Source organism: Pteropus medius, unplaced genomic scaffold, assembly GCF_902729225.1.
Source record: "Pteropus medius unplaced genomic scaffold, Ma_sr-lr_union100, whole genome shotgun sequence".
In the NCBI taxonomy this organism is placed as follows: domain Eukaryota; kingdom Metazoa; phylum Chordata; class Mammalia; order Chiroptera; family Pteropodidae; genus Pteropus; species Pteropus medius.
In genome coordinates, this window is record NW_024342467.1 from 20,236,231 (window position 1) to 20,252,829 (window position 16,599).

The 16,599-nt window shown below is 49.2% G+C and overlaps 1 protein-coding gene across 1 annotated transcript in view; it reads right to left on the reverse strand.

Annotated features, from left to right (window-relative positions):
• Positions 1–289: 289 nt before the first annotated feature.
• Positions 290–16,599, reverse strand: part of AOAH (acyloxyacyl hydrolase) — a 137,377-nt gene continuing 121,067 nt past the window's right edge. The window contains exons 21-22 of the mRNA XM_039862763.1: positions 10,296–10,372; positions 290–1,674 (exon numbers count right to left, since the gene is read on the reverse strand). Coding sequence (XP_039718697.1) covers positions 1,546–1,674; positions 10,296–10,372 — 206 coding nt within the window. The 3' untranslated portion in view covers positions 290–1,545. The remainder of the gene's footprint in view (positions 1,675–10,295; positions 10,373–16,599) is intronic.

Below are 16,599 nucleotides of genomic sequence, written 5' to 3' on the forward strand. Positions count from 1 at the left end.
ATGGTTAGGTTATTGGGCTTCCAGGTACAGTCCTATTGTCCACAAGCATTGTGACAAAGGTGTCAAAGCTCCTGGCACAAGAAGCGTGTGGGGGGGAAGCAAGATAGGAAATGCACAGAGCCAGATGCTAGTCTGTGGCAACGTCCTCCACTCATCGGATGGGCACCCTGAGTTCGAATTCATGCCGAGTCCAAAGGGAAGTATCTCCCTATCAGGAATATGGTCAATAATAAAGCAGCCAGAATTATGTATGCATACCGTCATTTTAATTTGAGACAAAGATTTGCATGCAGGTGGTTTATTTAAGAAGCCATCTCAAAAAGCAGAATGAACAGGGAAGGAGTAAACGTCATTTAAGGCGGTCGCTGCTGTGAGCAAAAGAGGCTGATGCCACCAACAGCCCCAGAGGAGCACAGAGAACGCCCGTGCATACTGACCACTAAAGGGAGAGGCTGGTGTCCTCACTCGCTGGCCCCTGGTATCAGGGCACGGAACTGCCCCTCACCTCCGGGCTGTGTCAAGACAGCTTCCGAGGGCAGAATGCAGGAAGATGTGCCTGCTTGAGGTGTGATGCTGGGGGCACACAGACTGACCCCCAAATCCGCGGTTGCACTCAGAGATGGGCAAGGGAGGTGACATACCAATAAGGTGGGATGCAGCAGAATTTTCAGAATTCCTGTGCTTACATGGACATGAAACTTTAACAGTACTACAAATAGAGACTGTGTCTTTAACACTTCCCATGCCAAAGAAATTTGGTAAAGGTCTTCCCAGTTTGACGACAATCCTAAACATGTACATGACTTGACCAATAATAAGTTGCGTAGCTGAAAAAAGCTCTTTTAAACTATCAATAGTGAGTAACAAACTTTATTTTCTGTTCTATCAATAGACAATAAAATCACAAAGTCATTGTTATAGGAAGAGGTGATCAGATTATGCAGCCAAATATGTAAGAAAATCTTTTAAAGAAAGAATTGTCACATTTTTCTGGATTCTTTGGGGTTTACGTACTTGTGAACTTTTAAAAATTTGTAAATCGTTGTGACTTCTTCACTCGTTCTAACTAAATATTCAAGTCGGTACCCAATTTTGTATTTATAGATTTATGTTGTACAGTGAAGGTCCTCGGCAGCCTGTCAGCAGCCTTCCGCTGGGAGGAGCCATCGTTGTCAACAGTGACGGAGGGTCAGGCCCCTGGCCACCAAGACCCGGGGAAGTCACTGAACATGCTGGATTTCTTATTGGTTTTAGGAACAATTAGCCATTCAAGGGCACAGACACTCTCTTGCTTGGAATGGTACCCGATGCACTTTATTAAAGATTATCTGAGGGTCATGTGGAAGGGAGCTGATCCTGAAGCACACAGAATCGTACTGTCACTCAGGCATGCTCTCAAATGAGAGAAAAGCACTTTGCAAAGATGCGGCTAAGGAAGCGTCCTGTGAGCCTGTGACCCAGCAGCCCCCTATCACTGTTTGTTGAGTAAGTTTACCCAAGGTTTTGTTTCCCTGAGCTCCTTAGGAGTGCATGTCACCGAGGGACTCAGTGTCCTCCTTGGTCTCCAAACACCTGTTCAATCTGGGGGTTGAAGGGATTCTCCTTTCCAAGGACCTCAGGCCACTGACGCTGCACCTTGTTCCAGAAGCGATCTGCCAACAGCAGCAAAGCCACCTGCGAGAAAGGAGTAACAGTAATTGTAACAAAGCCAAGAAATTACCGGCAAGATTTACTTACTCTATTCTTCGTGTGGTGGACAGACTCTAGGATGGTCCCCCACAATTCCTACCTTTGTGTCTCTTTATGACCCGCTCCCCTTGATGTGGATGGGACCTATCACCTGGTTCTCACCAACAGAATGTGGCCTCGGTTCTAACCAACAGAATGCGGAGAAGGTGAAAGGCTGTCACTTCCGCGATGATGTAACATTATGTAAAACTCTGTTCTGCCATCGGTCTTTCCCCGGAGACTTTCCTTGCTGAAGTGATGAGGCAGGGAGCCCACGTGACAAGGGGCTGAGGGCGGCCTCCAGCTGACCCAAGAAGCTGGTGCCTCAGTCCTACAACCACAAGACAATGAATTCTGCCAACAACTCAAGTGAATCTGAAAGTGATTCTTCCCCAGTTGAGTCTCCAGATGAGAACGTGGCCTGGATGACACACCTGAACTTTAGCTTTTAAGCAGAAGACCCAGTTAAACGGCGCCAGCATTCTTGACTCACAGAACCAATTTGATTTTAAAAAAACCAGTATTGTTTTAAGCTGCTAAATTTTCTCCGATTCGTTATTTAGTAATAGATGACAAATATACTTCTTCAGAATGCCATTTATTCACTTATCTGTGGACAGCTACCATTCACTGCAGAACTAAGGGTCGGGTCAGGACGAGCGCTTTCCTCAAGAACCCCCAGTTTCCTGAGGGAGCCAGACATGCGAACGACACCACTAAACTCGTAGCAAGGGCTGTGAGAGGGACACACACAGCTCAGCGGGGTGGGAGGGGACAGCTCCTCTCTGGAGAGGGTGATGGCTGAGCTGAAGTAGAAGGAGGACTTCACCAAAAGGGTCACATGGGGGACGGTGCCCACGGCAGAGGACATAGCAGGTGCAGAGGCGTAGGGGTGTGGGCGGGAACAGCACACTGGGGAACGATGGGTGCCTGGGAGACGAGGCTGCACAGGTAGCGGGAGCGGGGCGGGTCCTGAAGGAGGCTGCGGGCACAGAGAGTGTGGCGGGCGGGCAGGTGAGGAATCCTGGCTTAGCGCTCGGCAGGCCTGTCTGGCTGTCCCAGACTGATGCTCAGTGTCTGGTCGCTTTGCTGTCCGTTAAGTTTCCCTTTAGTCACAATGTTAGCAGGGTCCGTGCTTGGTTGTCCCATCCTCTGGCTTGTCGTGTGCACATGCCTATGACGAGCGGTCTTTTTCTGTAGGTGATGTCCTCATTCACTTAGCAAATGGGGCCTGGCCAGGCCTTTGGGCCCCATGTGGCTTTATCTTCACAGGGGTTTTTAATACTGAATGATTAAAAAACATGACAGCCAAAGGCCTCAGAGGAGAAGATGTTGTTCAGGGAGGTTGCTCAGGGATGTCCCACTTTGTTCAGAAGTACGTGGATGTTGTCTCCCACGGGCAGGTCCCGTTTGTCACTCCAGCACACGGAGCTGCCAGCTCCCTGTGCGAGGCTGGGCACCCTTCTCTCATTTGCAAAATGAGTGGGCTAGAGAAGGGTCTAGTGACCTCTCTGGGTCTGAACTAAGTGCAAGAGCTTAGCAGTTGTCAGAAAAAAACAACTGATGGAGTGGCTGCATTAAATATCCCGTGTATTAATATGTTCCCAAGGCTGCTGAGGTGGGCCCCAAACTCCATCCGTCCAGCTATATAATCCCAATCTTATCCATGCAGTGTCTAACACACCACACACACACACAGACACACATGCACAGATCACATATATCACTCACACACCCCACCACCGGATGTCGACCGCACGCACGCCCGCACTGCGCGGCCCTTGCCGCGTACGTGTATGTCGCCGCGCGCGCGCACGCGCGCACTTCACGCCGCACACGCATGCGCCATCTGGATGCGCCAGCGCGCGCACGGATCGCGCGTAATCGTGCGCACTTTCCCCACGCCACGCACGTATACGCGTTCATGCGCACGCGCGCGCGCGCACGCGCGCGCGCACTGGGATGCGTAATCGCACGCGCCCCCATTCTCGCGCGTACGCGCGTGCCATACTTTTACGCGTGATTTGTCGCCACGCCGCACCTGGGATGCTGCGCACGCGGGATACGTATCCACGTGTGCGCCGCACCGGCCCTTCTGAATCAGTTTTCACGGTTTGCCTGGACGCGCACGCACGCATACACCGCACGCGCACCGGTTGGTTCGATCATCGTGCTTACGCCTGCACATGTATAGCCGTACGTGATTAATGCGCCACGTGCGCACCGGATACCGCACGCACGCGTTGCTGGGATGCGTATCATCGGCACGCCCACCGCATACCACCACGATTATATATACTACACACACACATACCACACACATATCATCACACCCACCACACACGGCACACCACACATGATGCCCACCACCACCGCACACATACCACACACTGGACACACACACATGCCCCACACCACGCATGCACACCACATACCTACAACCAGCACACCACATTTACCACACACACACACACAAACACACACACGGGGCTGACTGTCAGGCTGGCAGGTTTCTGGGAAGGGTCTGATCATCTCGCACACAGAGCGACCAGCGTCCCCGAGGACAGAGGGCTGGCCTTTTGGCTGTTTTGCCTGCTGTTTCTCAGCACAGGAGGCTGCTGCCGAGTCGGCAGAGAATGACTGGTTGTTCTTTTTCGTTGATTGCCTTTCAGCCTGATGCACATAAGCTGTCTTCCTAACAATACGTGGCGCCAAGGCATTTGTGGTCATTTATTTCTCTATCCAAATTAATAAGGGAAGAGATAAGGGTGAGGATGAGAAGAAAGTTAAGATGAAAGAGCTCAGATCGAACATGTGGGTACTGTGTGGTTTGAAAGCAATTAGTTGGCTGTCACTCTAGTGGAGATTAAAATATTTATGTGTATGCATTGCTAATATATTGGCTCCAAAATGAGAGCGGCATTGTTATTACTAAACTAGAGATTTGGGATAAAACAACCCACTGTAATCACTCATTCGTCTGAGGAACATTTGCTGGGCGCCCACTGTGGGCTCTTCTTACAAACGGGCTCCCCTCCTAACTCCCATGATGCACAGCGGTGGGCAGGCCCCTCGTCCTGTCCCCCCCGTTCCTCCAAATTAGCTCTTCCTGGAACACGAGTATCTTTTGTGCTTCCTTGCTCATAGTTTAAAATATTAAAGCAATACCTATTCATCTGAGAAAAATTTAAAGAGGCAAACAAAAAAAGAAAAACAGAATAAATAAAAACCATCTGTAATGATAATAGAAAGAGCCACCATTGACATTGGGTATGGAGCCTTTCTGATGCACACACGTGCACACACGCACGCACACAAACTGGATCCCTCTGTAAATATTATTTTATAGTCTGCTCTTTTTGAGGCGTAGTTTACACACAGTAAAATTAACTCTGTTTGGTGAATAGTTCCCACGAGTGTTGACAAATACATACAGCTGAGCCATCGCCCCCACAATCTTAAATCTGCCATTGTTTACTTTGTTCTGTATAACAAACATACTCTTGTGTCACTAAAGGTAGATCAACATCATCACTTTTATTCGATGCGTGGTATTCCATCAGATGAATGCAAACTGATTTAGTTCTCCAATGGAGACTTTTTGCTACCCATCTCCCTGGCTTTCATCCTCAGGGCAGGGGACAAGGACAAACAGCATCCTTCTGCCAGCACACACAACGTCTGCTGCACCAGAGGAGTTCATAGGCTGCTTCTCTCACTGACCCTACTAAACACGCATGGGGATGACATCTGGTCCAGTGGGACACGAGGAGATGACGGAGTTCTGGCTGAGCGGGCTTTTCTGGTTAATGGAGCGAAGCCCTTCTGTGTCCCTTCCTCTGGAGCTGGCTCAGCTCCCTGTGTGTTCTTGCCATCAAAATCAAACCCTAAATAGTAACTAGCTTTTCGTAATATTTTAAAAGAACAAATGTAATTTGTAGCACGATTATATAAATTTTGCCCAAAGCTTTTCATGGCTCGATACCTCTTAAGTGGAATCTTTGCTAAATTTAACTCTGGGGTTCTACAGGACCGAAGTTAAAAATCCACTTCGAATTTATTTTTCCTACAGGAAAAATGCTTCTGGGCCGTGTGGGCGCGATGGCTCTTGAACACAGGGAGGGCCTGGCTTTGCTTCTCTGGCTTCTTAATCTGCCCAGAAACACAGCCTAGTGGGTTTCTGGTCGCTTTTGGTCTCAATTCATTTTAAATCTGTAAACTTACAACGTGACAACAATGTAAGTTGTATTTAAACACATTTAAGGGAAAACATGAATCCCCAGCTGCAGCCCCTCTGTACTGATGCACCACGTCATCGCCAAAACCACGGTCGCTGGCTCGTACAAAGCAAAGCGAATAGACAGGCTCCCTGATGTTTGGGCAGGGCCAGCTTAAAGGGACAGCTGTTTGACTGACGGTCCCTGGGCCGGGAAGGCCCGCCCTCCACTCTCCTCCCGGCATAACTTCCTTTTTGGGGGATCAACTTCCCCAGAACCATCGGCCATATGTCCTGTGTCTGCTTCCAGCTGTGTGCAGGGTCCAGGGCTCAAGGAAGAGCAGGGAGACTGACGTCATGGAAAATGTACTGCTTGTGGCGAGAGCGTTAAGAGGATGGCGTGAGTTCCTACCGGTGTTATCGGAGGAGAGGGGGTTGTTTGCAGAGAGGCTTGTTGGGCGAAGCCGCTAAGCAAGCAGGAGGTGTCGGGGGCGTTCAGCGAGGTGGCCCCGGAGTAGCCGCGGCAACTGGACTTCGCGTATGTCTGTCTGTAGCTTTTCCAACGGTTTCTGTTTACTACTGTCTAGCTCTAGGCCCAGAGATCTTTCAAATGCCTCTTCAGATGCTTAACTTTGTAGAGATTTAAAAAGTGGGCGAATTGCTGCAGCTTGCACAGGCCACAAATCTGGGTCTTGGGTCTTTGCAAATTCATTTCTTTTCTAAGTCAAACTTTCTTTGCGTTTTGTCAGCAGTTTTGGGGCTGCTATGCCCAACTCTTCACTACACCTGCTCTCACCAGAGGCATCTAATGATCTCCCGTTTTTTTTTTTTTTTCCCAGTGAGTCCTTCTGTAATGGGCAATGGTCCCCACCCCGTGGGGGTCACATCTGTGTAATCCCTCTTCTTTGAGTGGGCTAGGACTTGTCACTTGCTCTAACTTCTAGAATATGACAAAAATGATGGATGTCACTCTGTGATTAGGTGACAAATAATCGTGCTTCCTGTCTCTTGCTATCAGACTCTCTCTGCTGCCTTTTGTCTTGCACTCACTGATGAAGCGAGCTGCCATGTTGAAGGGGCCCACATAGGGATAAACGAGGGTGGCCTCTCACCAACAGCCCGCTAGGAACTAAGACCCTCAGTTTAACAGGCCTCAGGGAATTGAATTCTGCCAACAAACATGTGAGCCTGGAGGCAGATCCTTCCCCAGTCAAGCCTGCAGATGGCACCCAGTGCTGGCAGACACCTTTCTTGCACTTGGGAGAGACAGTGGGACAGAAGATCCAGCTCAGCTAGGCCTGGATTCCTGGCCCACGGAAACTGTGAGAAAAGAACCGTGTGTCGTTTTAAGTCGTTTTGGTATGCGACAGCAGATAACTAAACCCCTTGCTGAGTCCCAATCCTCTCTAACCTTTATTTCTCTTTGCAATTTGACTACTTGGGCCAATCTCATCCCCACAAATATCTCCAGCTCTTAATTAGAAGCTGGTGATTCCCAACCCCGTGTCTCCAGGCAGATCAGAACCCCTCGTTTGATCTAATGGCCCTTTCGAGGGTTGCATCTGGATATTGTGCAGGCGCCGCAAATTTAGAACGTTCGACTCTGCCCCTTCTTCTGAGTTCTTTGACTTGGTACTTTTCACCTCTTTTCATTCGGTCGCCCGGTCCTGTGAGTCGCCTCCCTCCTACCCAGCAAATCCAGTCAGCCAGCGAGTCTGGCATTATAGCCTTCTCCTTCCCCCGCTTATGTCGAAGAACATATTTCTCAAAATTCTCGTTCTACATTTTGGAACTGAGATGAAAAAATAAAGCAGTTGTCAGTCTGTATATCGGGAATTTTTCTACGCTTGTTTGTTTTCCATTGAAAGATAAGCATAGAGTTTAGATAGTGAATATAATTTGGCTCAAAAATGATCATGTATAAACCGCAAATTTGAATGGTTCGACATGAGCCATGTTTATGTTTATTAAATTTGTCTCCCTAACTGGAGCCATTGTACCCACTGTGGTCAGATGCTCCCCTGGCTTCTCTAGCAGGGTTTTAGGGAGAAGTAGACTAATAATGTAAAGCCTGCTCCTCTGCTGGTGGCGAGGAACCAGTACCAGCTGATTTTTTGTTCCGTAACAGGAATTGGTGACAGGGCAGTTTGAAAAAGATCTGAGTCAGCTGTTTGGGTTTGCATGATGTCTGTGCCACAAGGACGAGGTCCTGAGGCCCACCTTGTCCACTGGGCTCTTTCAAGATGGAATAGAGATGGACTCTTACAGCTGCCCCATTATCTAGAAGGATCCATTACCACGGTCTCTGCCATAAGGCAGGTCATCTGGAGGGGACTGTGCAGGGACAGCCAGAGGCTCCTATTCAAGGCTTCAAGTCACGAGTTTATCCTGTTATTTCCTCCAATGTGCCGTGCTTTCTTTCATGCAAAAGCACCTTCTGTCACCCCTCCCCTCTGCCCTTCGCATGCCGGGTTCCTGGTCTGAGTTCTGAATTACCTCCTCGGAAAACCTCTTCTAACGCTCCGCCCTCCCGGCCTGCCCCCCACGGCGCTCCCACAGCATGAGCTTGCACATTCGGAGGCGTTTACCACTTTATAGTTAATAATCTCCCACTCTGCACCATAATCTCCTTAAACGGCAGTGGTGGTTTCCTGTTCACTCTTGAATTCCAGTGTTTGATGTAGGCACTCAACAAACACTTTTAGATGGCACGTTGCGATCTGGACTGTTCAGCTCGACAGACAGGGTAAATAGGCAGGCTGTAGGCATGGCTATCCACTGTCGCCCACGTTAGGTGTGGCTCCGTTCCCGCTGCCCACTCTGTCTCCCGCTGCCTGCACGTGGACAAAGCCCTCAGGAATCACACAGGGTTACTGCACATACCAGTTTTCAGCTTTTGACTCTGTTCTCAATAATCAGTTATAGGCAAAGCTGTCTGAGTGTAAGACAGAGCTCCAAGTTGGCAGACTTTGAACCCTGATATTATTTAAAGAGCCAGAGACAGGATGGTCTTTTGATAGGTCAGACAGATATGTCCCAAGGGATAAGACCAAGCTGTCTTTTTAGCTTGTTCCTAATTAACTCCCTGTCTTATCATCTCTTTTTATCTCTTTTCTCTATAGAATCAGAAGAGTAAAATTCTATTTTTGTGCAAAGAAAGACAAGAACTACTACCTAATTATTTCTAAAAAGAAGGTCTCTACATTAACTATTTGAAAAACCAAAGACATCATTTTTTTTTGCGGTGGGGGTGGGGTGGGGTAGGGGGCAGACTATAATATTTAACCAGGTTCTGGCCAAAAATTCCCTTGGATCAACTCATTCAAATGCTACACAGAAAAGTTAGATGTTCTGAAGAGTATTCCTTAGATTTATTTCTTTGGTTATTTCAAAACAGTGAGATGGGCATTGAATACTCACTGTAAAATTTACCCAGCCCCTGTGGGATTCCACCGTTCATTCATCTGTCAATGAAGTTTTTCTTTTCTATTAGCCCCCTCCATGGGTTCTTGCTGAACCGAGAGCTTGGGGAAGGTGGGCTACAGTTCCATTCAGGTTCCCGAGGGGCTGATCGGCCCTCCCTGTGGCCTGGCCGACCATCGAGACCAAGGCCACCAAGAGAACACGCCAGGAGTGCGTCTCAGGCTTGGACCTTTCTCATCGCCGCTTTTCAAAGGCTGGGTCAGAAAGACTCTAGTTGTGGAGCATTTCTAGCTTTAAAAATGTTTTCAATGGCAGAACCACTCCCCTACTTTTTATCTGTAGTCATTATTTTTTCGTAGAGAGAGAACGTGAGCCGGTCCAGCGTGTGTAACAGGTAAAAGTGGACCTCCGCTGGCTGCAGCCAGGATCACAGACAGGGCGGAGGAGGGAGGGGGGACCGAGTCCCGCCCTCCGGCTCCCCTTGCTCTCCTCTCACACAGCATCTTTTCTAGAAGGATCCATAGAAGCGATTTTTCCCAGATCTCGCTTCCGGGGATTCCTGTGATTTTTTTTTCAGTAGTTGATTTATTTTTTCTTATGGAGGCCATGACTTATGCCTCGTCAGCCCCTAGAAAGCACAGAGCTGATGCTGTGGGCTCTCGATGGCGGTTTCTCAGAAGCCCCCGCAGACGTTACAGGAGAATGAATTGTAGGCATTAAACCAAGAAGCCAGGTATCATTTCTATCTGGCTTTCCTTCTACTCAGATTTTCACTTTATTTTTATTGACGCTTCTATCTAAGACCTGTGTGTACATTACCTCAAATTATTTCTAGAATCAAACAGGAAAAAAACCAAACATACGAATGCATAAGTATATTAAAAAACAACCTAACGGTCTCCAGCAGCCACTGTGTGACTGTGCGTACCTCATTGGGGTGGAATCCATCGACGGGCTCGATGAGCTGCCAGGGCTGCCCGCCTCTCCTCTGCCACTCCTTCGTGACTGCGGGACACACACGACCAGAGGGTTAGACACACTTCCAGCGGTTCGCGAGCAAGGACTGGGTGAAATATGTCATCGGAGCTGCCCACTGCCCGCCTGAGCCAGCTCTCACTCGGCCATGGCTGCCACCGAGTCCTTATCTTGGGCTGAGGACTTTCTGAACAGAAATGATCTTCCCGTGGTATGATTATTGTTTTTCCTAACTCAGGGAGAAAATGTGGGAGCGTATTGGATGCGTGTGGCTTGTGTACTGAGGAGAAGGGGTGGAGAAAGGTGAGCCCTGGAATGTTTTACACCAGTTTAAGTCCATCGCATGTCCCAGGGGCCAGGAGGACAGTACCGCGGGAGCAGGAGGGGAAAGTCAAACGTTTCGTTGACGTGGCCTTTCGCAGGCCGCCGCTTGCTGCCACTGCCCACACGTGCCGAGCGATTGCCATTAAAATCGTACGGCTTGTCAGAAAAGTAATTACGTAAAATTATCTCAGCATCACACTTGGAGTGAGGAGGGGTACAGAGAAAATATTTTGAGCCCCAAAGAGATAGAGAAGCGATAACACTGTCAGTCCTTCGGCAGTGGTGAGCAACCTGGAGAGTCGGCGGAGCCGAGGCAGCAGCACCGTCACGCTGCGAGGAGGAGTCCCGGTCAGGCAGAACCTGTCAGGGAATGTGAGTCCCTAAAGAGCCTCCGGGGAGGAAAATGTGAAACCTGCGGCTCCCAGTGCAGCCCCTGTCCTCGCTCCCGTCAGGGAGGGAAGCAGGGGCGGCTGAGCTTCCTCCGGTCCTTCCCAGGAACCTCAAGGGCCGGCATGTCCGCCTTCTTTGTCTCTCCCCCTCTCACCCCAGGGGAAGGAATGCGAATTCTACTGGAGGCTTCCACAAGCTGGACTTTCTCGGGAGCTGAATCGATCACATGCTGCTTTTGTAATGAGTCCTAAAGTCACAACATGCCACCTCCACTTGCTATCTGATCCCTGTCCCCAGAGGGGCTGCAAATCCCCCTTCCCCCATCTACTTCTAGATGGAGGAAGAATTCCTGCTGGGGGTTCGCAGGCCTCCTCGCCGTGTCTCCGATCCCCGCTGGCTGCGTCCCTGGCAGAATGGCCAGCACTGAGCCACTCATGTTTTTTGCTTCTGGGTTTTTTTACTAGAGGTTGCTGGAAGCAGCAGCTATTGGAAAGTGGCCTTTGCATTTCTCGTGAAACTCAGATCGAGGATGCTGCCCAATGTGCCCAACACACGGAGTCCCGAGGGAGAAATCATTTCGTGCTGGTAAATGATGCATGTCTCTGAAGAACCGGACTGTATCTGCTCTTCTGATAGGAAGCTCAGAGCCACAGTGGTGCTCAAACCACAGAAACCTTTATGAAGACTTATTTGCTCTGTGGAACCAGCTTGCAGACTCCAACAGTTTCTGTCCTGCCCTTGGCCGTAGGTGCCCTGTGAAAAGCAGAGCCTCAGGGAAGCTCGCCTGGCTCCCTCTTCAGCTTGCCCGGTGCTGCCTGTTTTATTTAGACATGACCTTGGAATAAGACTTTCTGCTTCAGCTTCGATTCTGGCTGCTCTGCCTTTCCCTCTGGACCCCACACTTTAAACTCCTGTGGGTCCCAGACTGCCCTCCCTGGACGTGAAATGCTGCTGCAGCCCATCCCTGCTCGGACGCGCTCGCCTGCCGTGCCGTCCCCCCCACTCGGTCCAGGCTCTTTCTTACCCCTTTGCCAGAGAGATGATGGGCCAGCTTCCTACTCCCTCCTCTTTTGGGGGAGTCCTGCTTTTCTACTTTATAACTACATGCTGGTTCTCTATCTGAGCCACATCCAATCTGAATAATAAGTCTGTCTTAGTAGAGCACCAGGCATTTGGAAATGTTTTATCAAATTCAGAGCCCGTTTCACCCCCCGCTGAGTCTCTCCATGCAGCGTTTGCCTCATCGCTCTACCTGGTAGTCTCCCAGGCTCACTGTGACAAAAATCAACCAAGACGCCAGCCTCCCAATCCTCCCCGTGAGTTCAGAGGCGACATCGCTTCCGTTCTGCTTCGGGCTCCTTTCCTTCATCCAGGTTCTCAGTGAGCCTCTTGTCCTTTTTCCTGCTCCTCCCTGTATGCGTAGTTTGGATTCACCTTATGTCAGACAGGTGTTAAAAAGGGGAAGAAAAGAAGGAAGGAAAGAAAATCGCAATCGGATGTTAAGGAAGCCCCAGGCTAAAAGACAATGGGCACTGAGCCTGGTCGAGACCTCAGGCAGAGCCTGCTGAAAAGTCTCAGAGGCGGATGAATAGGAGGATGCTGAGATTGCGCGAAAGAGACATACAGCGAGCCACGCACCTGACCCGGACCACCCACACTGCCTCTCACGCGAGCCACGCACCTGACCCGGACCACCCACACTGCCTCTCACGCGGTGAGGGAAGGAAGCCCGTTCCAACACCTTTGACCCTTCATATTTGCAGAGAAGGTTGAGTGACAACGCGAATCTAAACCTGTGCCTTCACTGGCCTAGAGAAAATTCAGAGAAGAATTAAGGGGATCTGGCGATCTGGAAAATCCACAGTGGAAAGCTGATTTAAGCCTCTTAAGGGAACATAGTTGAAGCCAAGATTGTGTTTCCTGAGAGAAATGTTTACTAGGAGCCTGATATTAAGAAAGTCAGGCTTGGCTATACCTGAGTTTTCTCTAGAGTGATCCAATTTGGGCACCTCGGCTCACAGCTAGACCAGGCTTCTTCCACTCTGATTCGAGTTTTATGTGCGTTACTAACTACCACACTGAAAATCCTGGCCCTTGGAGACAGGGAGAGGTGGCGATACACGATACTGCCTGGAGAAAATGAACCTAATTCAGTCATCAGAATTAGTGACTGCTTTTCGAAAAGGAGACGGGATGGTCACTCCCTCCTCCTCCCCTTGGAGTAGTTGATGTGGGATTCTGGAAAGAAAACTGCACAACAAAAGCATAAAGAAAAGAGAAGGGATATTTACTTCCCAAGTTTTGCAAGGGAGCAGGGGCACACCCTAGGGTGGAGGGCAGTGGGAAGGGCCCATGTTTCATTATTACCACACTCCAGCAATTCTAAATGATGTCAGTGACAACATATCACCCTCCGCCCCCTTCCCCACATTAGTGGGTCGTTACAAGGGAATTCAGCATTTAGAAGAACTGGCTTATCATATAGAATAATCTGATAGGTATTAAAAAAATGTCACAGGTTGCTAAGGCTACCATCAATCTTTTCACAGTGGAAAACAGTTTTCTCACGTGATTATTACTTTGGCGAAGGTTACAAGTCACAGCAAACCTGCAGACACCAGTAGGCACATTCGAGGGGCAGAGTCAGTAACCCCCAGGCAAGAGTTTAAGGTTTCACCTGTATTGTGACCAGTGCTAGACAGAGTGAGGCTTTTTTGTTTATCTCAGAGTGAAATTTTGTCATCTCAGAAAAAATGCAGGACCAGGCAGTGGTCTCTGTTTCTTCCCTGATGGATTTTAGGTGGGAGGTTCAAGCCCGGGTAACATGGTAAATTGGTCAGTTTCCTTCTTTCCTGGCATTATAATTCAAAAATAGGTAAATAAATTCCTATTTGTTCTTCAGAAGACCTCCATGAACTTTTACGAATGTGCATGGATGATCTCTTGGGATTAGACACATAACATATTTTCTTTATCTGTAAAGTTAGAGAAAGGCTGCTGACGACCCGCTTTGCAGAGAAGTAATGGAAATCGTGGAAGAAGATTCAGAAAACTCTTGGTGGCTCAAGCACTACAAAGTCACTGGTCGTTTCTACAGATTCGCGGGGGCGGGGGGGATGGACTGAGAACCAGGTTTTCATTGACTTGTGGAAGCGGAGGCCAGCGGGTGGTACATGTGAAGGGTCAGTGTAGAAATGTCCTTGTCAGCTAGGTGGCATTTTCCTTCCTCTGTTTGGAAGATGTGGCTCAGACGAAGAAAAAGGACATTACTCACTCAAGCAGGCGTTTCCCGAAGGGAGGAAAATCGGCTGCCTTTGTTTAGTTCGTAACCAGTTGGAAGATGAGTCAGCAAGAGATAAAAGACTCTGAGATGAGCGATCATCCTTCAGGGCTGGATGGAGGCTGTCCCAGTGGGCAGCAGGTAGCTCTCGTGCCTACCTTCCAGGGGCCAGGACCCTCAGCTCCAGTCTGCTCATCACAGGGTGCGAAATTGTAAATGTCACATGAAAAGTGAGGCTCTTGATGTTGCCAGTCAGTTCAAATATAGTACAAAATGAGAGATTTTCACATGGCTCTTAAGACTGTAGATTTAACGAGCGACTCTAGAGGGTCTTTACTTCTGATTAAAGCAGGCGGCAGTGATGCTGAGACACGCTTGTAGCACAGCGTCCTCTGCGGCGCTCAAAGTGACCCGCAGCTACGACTGGTGCTGGGCTGGACAGTGACAGAGAATGAACAACCATCCTCCGTTTATCCTAAGCCCTGGGAGAATGTGGAAGGTGCTTTCCGTGCCCTGATGGCGGCGGCGGCGGGAAGGTGTCAGCTAACAGTCATTGAGTCCTCGCTACATCTCAAGCGTGGTCTGGATCCTTACATAAACCCCGCGTTTCGTCTTCGCTCCGTGACACTAAAGGAAACAAACGCTGAGCGCTTATTTAATTTCCTCGAGTGACCAGGCTATTCTGGGTCTGAGCCGGGACGTTTCTATCCGAGTGTAAATGGTGGCCTCTCTCGGTGACAGCGCGGTGCACCTGCGCCAGGTGAGCCGGATTTCCGGGGTGACAGGCGGCTCTGGCACGGGGAGGCCGCCCGCGGAGGTGGCCCTGGGCCTGGGCGATCCCTCTGCCCGCTCTGGAAAACGGTTTCGAGGCAAAAAGCAGTAGTCTGGCTTTGGGCACAAGTCAAGTGCTTAGCACAGTTCCCGAAAATTTGATAAAAATTCCAGCTCTGTGGGAGGTGGACAGCGTGGCACCCGGAGATTAAATGCCCCCGCTGCATCCGATGTCCCCTGGGGCGGATCCCGCGGTGCGGAGTCCACGCCTCCACCCTCCCTCCCTGCGTCCACACATCTTCCCTGGTGAAGCGCCCACCAACGTCACAGGATGACCGGAAGAAGGCTTCGTGCCCAAACCGGATCTTTGCATTCACTTTAATAAATGTTAGGAAATTTCAGTATCTTAGGAAATTCCTTGAACTGTTGATGTGAACCGCCAGGCAAGGAGAAACACCAAGGAGGCGTCTCAGTAGGGCGACCGCCTGCCATCTCATTCAGAAGGCTCCGCTCATTTCACCCAACTATTTTTCTGCTGTGTTACTTCATCCGAGAAAGGCTGATGACCTCTGCTGATGACCTCCGCTTCCAAGCACGTAAGGTCATCGGCCGAATGCTGGCCAACACGAGGTCAAGGATAAAGCTCTGCTCCCTAGATCATTCACGAAGATAAGACTATTCTCTTTTGCTGACAGCTCTATCCCCAGCACCTACACAGAACGTAGTGGGACTTAAGAAAAATCCGATGACTGACAGACTAAAGTTCTTAATCTTGGAGCATTATAGAGCCCTCTTTATTAAATTTTAACGTGCGTATGGACCATCTGTGGATTATGTCAAAATGCGGGTTCTGATGAGGTAGGCCCTAAGTGGGGGTGGGGCCTAGGCTTCTGCATTTCTAAGTAGCTCCCAGGCGCTGTGGATGCTGCTCACCCCAAAACACATGTTGAGTAGCAAGGGCGTGAGGGACAGGTACTCTTTCCTGGAAACCAGCAACGTACCAGGCATGGCATGTAGGAGGACTGCACGCTATTTCATATAATCATCATAAAGATTTGTTACATACATATGGTATCCCCACATTCAGATCTGGAAAGGACAGTTTAGACATGTTCAGGGGTTGCCTATAGTCCTAAAGATAATAAAGGACAGAGCTAGAAGCTACTCTGGAAAATGAAAAAGTCCCATGTGAACGTTAGACATCATTATATTTTTAATAACTTTAACTGTATTCAAGGTTGATGATGATCAAAGATCACTTGGTGGTATATTCGTTTACACCAGGAATTCGTTAATGAGTTTTTAACTCTGAATTTTAATGAGAGGTTGTTGATCAAAATGTCTCTCCCCATGAGAGAAATGAGTATCACCTAGGCATGAAATCTAGTTAAAGGAGATCAGTCTTGTTGAAAAGATGTTCAGAATTGAAGTACTAGAGTCTGCAATGCAAAACATGTCAGCTAATGTAATATCTGGTAATTCATGATGGCCA